The sequence below is a fragment of the Colias croceus genome, chromosome 24 (genome assembly GCF_905220415.1).
Source record: "Colias croceus chromosome 24, ilColCroc2.1".
NCBI classification, from domain to species: Eukaryota; Metazoa; Arthropoda; class Insecta; order Lepidoptera; family Pieridae; genus Colias; species Colias croceus.
Window position 1 is genome coordinate 2,453,611 of NC_059560.1, and position 7,921 is coordinate 2,461,531.

Sequence of the window (7,921 nt, forward strand, 5' to 3'; positions counted from 1 at the left end):
GACCAATTTGACCCACACTGACCAATGTGACCCCCCACTGACCAATGTGACCCCCATTGACCAATGTGACCCCCACTGACTAATGTGACCCCCCACTGACCAATGTGACCCCCCACTGACCCCTAACACCCACTAGAATCCTTCCTTCATCCCCGCGATCGTAATATCCACGCTGACGATCTCGCCGGTGTGCAGCCGGTGCTTGTGCGATGCAGGTAAGATGAACTGACAAATGTGACTCCCACTGAAGCCACATTGACCCCTTATAGCTACATTGTCACTAAAAACTTCAACCCTAGTGAGGCCCGTGTTCCACATCGACCAGCAAGACACAGTATGGCATCCAAGACTCTCACTAGCTTCTAAAACTAACCTCTAAAATTATAAAAATCCTCTAGATCCTTTTCTGAATTGGCAATCTTTATTTTTTAAAAGCAGCAGCAATTAGATGACTCTGAGATTTAACTGGTTAAGTAGACAGAAGTTATCCACTACTCCATTTCTTAAATTTAATCCCATAAAAAAAATTTAATGTATTTTTTCCACAGACAATAGAAATGATGGCGCTCGCGTTCCTAGGCTACAGTTTACCCTTCAAAGGATCTTTGCTTACTTGTGGCATACTCCTCTTCCTGCAAGGAGTTGGCGGGATGTGCTATGGCTTTTTGTTATCTGTACTATGCCCCAGTTATACGCTGTCGTTCTTTGTGGCTACGGGAAGCTTTTATCCCATGGTGTTGTTATGTGGTAAGTATTTGTGCCAGAAATAATAGAGAAAAAAATTTGCGTCCTATAGAGTTTAACGTTTTATTTATTTTATGATTTTTGATATGTGTTTTTATTGCCCCTTTTTAAAATTACATCTTAATTCATTATATTTTCTCAAGTCATAAATTAGATTAGTAATCGAAATTACTTACATCCATCTAGATTATCTCTGTATTACAATAACATTAAGAGTCTGTAACTATTGTACCGTCCAAACTATCCTATATATTAATATCTAATGTTGTATACAATTAAAAATATAAACTCTATAAAAATTTCTGTTTACAGGTATCCTATGGCCGCTAGAAGCGATGCCGGTCGGTCTCCGGTATATTGCATTAGCATTACCTTTCACAATTCCCTCCAAAACGCTCAGAGATTTAATGGAAAAAGGATCTGGTATCACAGAATTCAACGTTTATTTCGGCTTCATTGTCACACTATTCTGGATCGGAATCAGCCTTTCGATATGTTTCCTTAAACTTAAGTATAAGAAAACGTAATTAATCTGTATTTTAGGATCAATTTGACATAATATGTATCGTATATACTATACATATAGTCTGTGAACAATTTTAATCTACTAAATTTCCTAGTTAGTCTGTGGTTTATTTTGACAATTTCGAGAATCGAGTGATACATTTTTGTAATATTTTTTTAATTTTTTATGGGTTTTGAATTTTGCCATAGGCACTAGGCAGTGGTGGAATGTGTTTGGAAGATTTTAGCATTTAGATAGAATAAGGAATTGTGTTAATAGTTGGTTAATAGTTCGAGTTGCTGTAAATAGCTTTTATAAGCAAATTTTGTATTTTCAATTAAATTGAAAATGTAATTTTGTAAGAATGTACTGAAATGAACTGTTTAAAATTTGAAATTCTTGTAATAAGTAGATACGCGTTTATATATTTTATCCGTAATATTATGTATGGAAACATACTAAAATGTGTCCTTTTAAAACTTGTAAGTATGTGTTTTAAATAGTTGGTTGTTATTTTGAATATGTAGGTAAGATAGGTATAGGTACATTTTTCATGACAATAAAAAAGTTATCAAAAAAAATTAAAAGAATATTACATATTACTTTGTATTGTGATGTATTTTTAAATAAAACGGCATTTAATGATTATGTTTAGCTTTGTAAAGAAAAAATGTCACGAAAAGCATTGCTCAAATAGGTAAATTAAGAACGACTTAATTATGATGAATTAATTTCTTTGTAAAAATATTGCAGATGTAAGGGTCTTGTGATATTCATTATGTGATGTAGGGGTATTTATGAATAAATACTTTTTTATAATACCTACCTGTCTTTTATTTACCTTCCAACTTTTCAAGTGTAACATACCTAATCATTATACCTAGAGGCTAGATGAGCTCCCAAAAGAATCACATCAGTGATGACCATTGAGTAATCAGTAGTAATGCCCGTAAAACCCATGAAAACCTTGGGAAATCCTGCCTACAATCGGAATCATACGAATGATAATTAAGGTAACGGCACCAGTGGTGGACAAGCATCCAGTAATGGACAAAATAAATATAAAATTTAAATAATAAGACCAAAATAAACGTTATGTAATTTGGCAATACTTAAAATAAAAGTTTGGTTCATAAACTATCAAAATACGACACTTCGTCTTATTCGGTCAAAATGTTTGAAGATGGCATAACTTTGTGTTTAGTTGCTGCGACTCGTTTCTTAGAAGTCCGTTTTTACTAAAGAAATCCTTAAGGAAGTGAGGACACAATTTTGTTTTTAAGAATTTTTGTATAAATCATAACAAAATTTGACATTACTTTTATTTATAGTAGTTAAGTGTACGAAATATTACACGATTTAGTATCATGATAGGTTAAGTTGTTTAAATAAAATTCGTCAGTGTCCATAACTGGATTTAATTCTATGGATATATCCATTTATGGACAAATGTCGAAACTAAACTTTTTTTAGAGATATTAATTACATGCGCTTTTCTATATTGTCTTTTCTTTCTGATTAATAATATACCTATCACGACCATTTCGAACACAGGGTTCCAATATTGTACAACAATTGTCCATGACTGGATTTGCTTTGGTTCCTATAATGGACATTGATATTTTTTGTTAAAATTACACTCCCCGACAAATTGGTAATGCAATCAATGCCCTAATAATGGAGATAAAGTAACAAAAGCCGCTGAAGGATTTGAAGTGCCAAGAATAATTTTGCACAATAAACTATCAGTTAAAAGTCCTAAGGTCTGCTCAATGGGTCCAACAACATAATATATATCTGAACATGAAGAATATATTTTAGAACAATGGGTCATTATGTGCTGTGCAACTCGTTCTCGCTTCATCCTCTATCACTGCGTAGATAAATCGCATCCATAAGCGCATTGTAACGCATCTATCATCTCTGATGAACTGTTTGGATAGCGATCCATTCCAATTTAGCAGCAGACAGCGGTCTGCTGCTAAATTCCACCACCATACAGCACACACGCTTAAATTTAATCCACACCATCCTGACAACAGTTTAAAAGAAGCTTTTTGCCTCGTGCTACAATTTGGAATCCATATCGATGGATCGATCAGATCAGAGCTGCTATTGGCGGTTCACTTCACGAGTGTAGCGGAATGCCAGGAAACAGAGAGATATGGTGGAACATCGTGAAGCGGGTAACATGTACCCTTCAAACCTCATGTTGACCACCCTTCACTCTGACTAGAGTGATACGACGAAGAAGAAGAGTTCCCAAAATGGATGGATGTGTACAGGCAGTACTTTTTTTAGTTATATTTTTCATCCCTGACTTATTGAGTAATAATAGAAAACCCATATTGTTTTTTCTTAACAGACACAACTCTTATTTAACGATGCATTTGTCCAATTTTTTCCTAGAAAATGGAAATTAAGACTGTTTAAAATATTATATAAGTATGCAAAATAATTAATAAATACTATTTTTTATAAATACATCCCAGATTTATTGTATTCCAATCATCATTTGCAACATTTTATTGATAACTATAAGTCTTCTCCAAGTGTAAATAACTGGAGAAACAACTTTAGGTACAGTCCATAAATGGGTGTTCATAACTGGATGTTGTCCAAAACTGGGTGTCCATCATTAGATTTTAACTGTCCAACACTGGTGCAAAAAAGTGGTTTTTTAATTTATTAATAACTTCATTATTTATGCATTGTAATCTTTTTTCTAACAATGGTTATGTTAAACTAACATTGAACTAAAGGTATTCAAAAACAATATCCAATAAAATTAAAAAACCTATGAGAAATTTTCAAAAAACTTGAATTTTTTCCTTAATCTGTACAAGACTGGTGCCGTTACGTTAGGTACCTATTAGATATTTTATTTTTTATTAGTATAGGTTTTTCCTACCAGCGCCATCTATTGGCTCATTTCTAACTTAGAGACTTTTTGGCCTGGCCCCGGAACCACAGACTGCGTCTGGGACCGATTGGGCCGCTTGGGGCTCAATGGGTTATTATATCTCTAAACTTACTCATAGACGAGATCCAATTCAATGGTTTCGACACTGAATTCGTACAATCGCACAAGCACAACAACAACGTTGAATATTATGATAGCACGCTGCACAATCGTACTTTGATACAAAATGTAATTTATTTCGAGCGAAAAATCATTGAGTTACTATGCGATGCGAAAATTTCGATTTGGTGTATACCAAACTACGTCGATGTGGATAATACAAAAATGTTTTTGATTGCAAATCGAGGTTGAATCAAAATCGAATTACCTATTGAAACCATTATATATGTAATGAATTCTATGTTACCTAAGTAAGGTACTTAATCATTTCAATCCATTTAATCCATTCTTCATTTTCAAAATGAAATTGTTTTAAAGCAGTTTTTAATTTTTTCTGTTAGTTTATACCAACGTGCAACCGCGATTTTGTACAGTGTACACTATCACCATAATAAAAGTGAAGGTTTTGATTAAAGTATTGAATGAATGAATTGAATTTAGCTTGTCTCAGAATACATATTATTATTATTATAAAACCTGAGGTAGAAGCGGCATACGCGTAAAAACCACAGAGCAAGTAGGTAATATGTATAGGTAAAAACTAAAAACACGTTTGAAAATCCGTTGGAAGTCAGATAATTCAGATTGGTCTTGGTTGTGTTTATGTTGTGCACGATAAAGAATTTTTGTTTGTTTGTAAATTCGAAGTATGTGATTCAGTTAATATATAGAATTCTAACAATTAAAGAATTCATAGAATTGGTTGAGTAATTCTAGAGCTAATTTGATAATTTCCAACAAACTTAGTCCCTTTGAAAATAAATTTTCGTTCTTTTTTTCATCTATTGATATATTTTATACAAAAAGTTTTGATTCGCATAAAAAGTACTATTAATGTACTATATTAATAATTGGTTGTATATTTTGTAAGTTAGATATTACACTTTCATAAGCAAATGGAATAAATTTGGTATCTTTTTATTTGGTTATAGGTATATTGTGCAAGAGTAGCATAAGTAAGTAAGGGTATGTAGCAGAAACAATACTGGGTAAATAAAACAAATTCAATTCAGATATAAAAATTTATATTATAGGAAATATTTTGGATTCAACAACACTGCCGGCACCGCACGCCCGCCCCGCTCATGGCACAACACTACATCATTACACGTTTCGATTCGCGCCGTAACTGTCATCGAATAACTTTAAAGCGCCATAACCGTAACAGCAAGAACATCACTTACCACGCGAATCGATAAAACGTCAAAACGGGCGCGCGCACTATTCGTTGTGACACTAAATACGACCCAATACAAATGAAATTTCTCATATCACATGACTGTTGATCCATCGAGCATGAAAGAAAAAACTTTTTTTTTGTTGTAATCACTGTTCGCATTCACAGTTTTTGCCTAACTAGCCTAGACTTAAACTAACACGCATCTCTCACACACCGCACGTACGCTGTCTATACTACATTTTCTTTACATCGGGGGGAGGGGGTCGGAGTCAATTCCTATGTTGCTTTCGAAGCATTATAAAACTTAGCTGCGAAGGCATAATTTTTTTTTTTTTCACGATAATTATCACACATTTATCACTATCTATCAGCCAATAACGTAGCGGACAGCATAATGTTACGCTTAAATTACGACGCGTTCGGAATTGACCTTGGCCCCGAACGAAAACTAACTCGCTCCGACCGACCGCTGCGGCCGCGAGACACTCCACCGACCACACACCGGACTAACTCCTTAAAATTATACAATAAAAAGGCTTACAAAAAAATCATTACGAATATCGATGAACATAATTTTCAACACGAGTACAAACTGTATATAATAAACTGTACAATACAATAATACAATTGTGACGATATTTTTTTTATTACTTTATTATTCAGGCCTCCATTCGTTCTTACGCTTATTTACATTATTCTCGCTCTCAATATTCCAAGCTTCGAGTTATAAACAATAAGTAATTATGCCCGATTAATCCCATGATACGAAAGTGATTTGATATTTATTACACGCCTTATGCGTAATTAAAACAGTGTTCTTATATTTTCAAAAACATAACACGACCACCCTCTTTATTCTAATGAAGACAAATATTATCGAGGGCAGTTGGAAAACATTCATATCCGTAAGTTCACTCACGAGTTGCACAACAAAAAACGTTCACAAAATAATAATAAAAAAATAGATAATAATAATAAATAAAAAGGTTAACAAACATCTACGTCCAGTAAGGCACGGGCCCTGACACAGCTACTTCATTTATTACGTATACGAGTCCTTGTCAATAATTATAGTTATAGTCGAGCCAATTTAATAGGCAACATTTGACGTCTATCAATTTTATCTTCGAAGAGAGGTAACCTGCTTAAAAACATCGATTAAAGTGAATTAATCGATACGGATTTGAAACATTTGTCAATCGAATTTATTAATTTATGATGATTTTTATTCACAAGTAATCAATGCATTCGATTCTAGATGTCAGATTTCGATTTTTAGAGTAACGTCTCTAGTATTTAAAAAGAAAAAAGGTTTATTGACACAAAATTGTAGCGACGTCAGTTCTTCAATTCAGAAATTGTTTATTATGTTTAGTATGGTTTATCAGTAAAATTAAATCTTAAAATTACTTGTATCGGTCATTATTATTATAAATATGTAATCATAATTGAAAAAAGTTAAGCAAATGTGCAGTTCGTGTGCAGTTCTAACAAAACGAAATATCATGTTATTCTATGTCGTCGTTACTAGGTTACGTTGTTGAATTTTGTTGAACTGTCAAATGTTGCCTATTAAAATGGCTCTACTATAGTACTAAATCTTGGAATATAACGGGCGGTTCTCTTTTACTATAAAATATTATTTTAAATACCAAATTAAAAGGCAAATGAATCAAATAAAAAACCGTTTACAATCAAAAGTAATTCTGCTTTTACACAATTATATTAACGAAGAGATGATCCACTTTATTTACTAGAATTTATACGAGTTCTATACTGATTTATAAACAAACAAAAAAAAACTATTTTTAATACAAGAACCACCCGTTTTCACACCGTTCTCAAATCACCTCACAACAACTAAACGCTACGATATTCCGTGTTTATGAAAATATCTTATTATTACTTCGATACTAACTAATCTCGGTGTCAACTAGTGACTTGATAAAATAAATTAAAACCTTAAGTAGAAGCGCATTGAGATGTTATTCAATTGAAATTCACTAACGATTTAAATTTAAAAGAACTCGAGTTTGACAATTTGACGAGAGAAAAAAAAAAGGGAAATTACATACAAAAAAACTATATACATAAACTACAATATGTGTATCATTATTGGTCTTTTAGACCGTAAGTTTGTTAAATTCGCGCTTATAATAATAATTAATTTGGGCACAGAAGAATCGTCCTGCCGGTTGCGCCATTGCGTTTTTATTTATTGTAAGAAATATTGTACGATATAGCCATTTTTTAAAACATGGATTCCATTTAGGCCCATAAGCCGGTGGTAACGACACAAATCATTTTGGTTATATTTTGTTCGTAATACATCATCTGTAGGATTGTTGCAATACTTTCATAATTCTATATTATCTGTGACTTAGCCAATATATAAAAAAACGCACTTTAT

General features: G+C 32.8%; 1 protein-coding gene across 1 annotated transcript in view; it reads left to right on the plus strand.

The window, feature by feature from the left end:
* The window catches only part of LOC123702714 (ABC transporter G family member 20-like), a 59,649-nt gene extending 57,581 nt beyond the window's left edge, over positions 1 to 2,068 (plus strand). The window contains exons 15-16 of the mRNA XM_045650499.1: positions 549 to 747; positions 1,057 to 2,068. Of these exons, the coding sequence (XP_045506455.1) occupies positions 549 to 747; positions 1,057 to 1,271 (414 nt within the window). The 3' untranslated portion in view covers positions 1,272 to 2,068. The remainder of the gene's footprint in view (positions 1 to 548; positions 748 to 1,056) is intronic.
* The last annotated feature ends 5,853 nt before the right edge of the window (positions 2,069 to 7,921 follow it).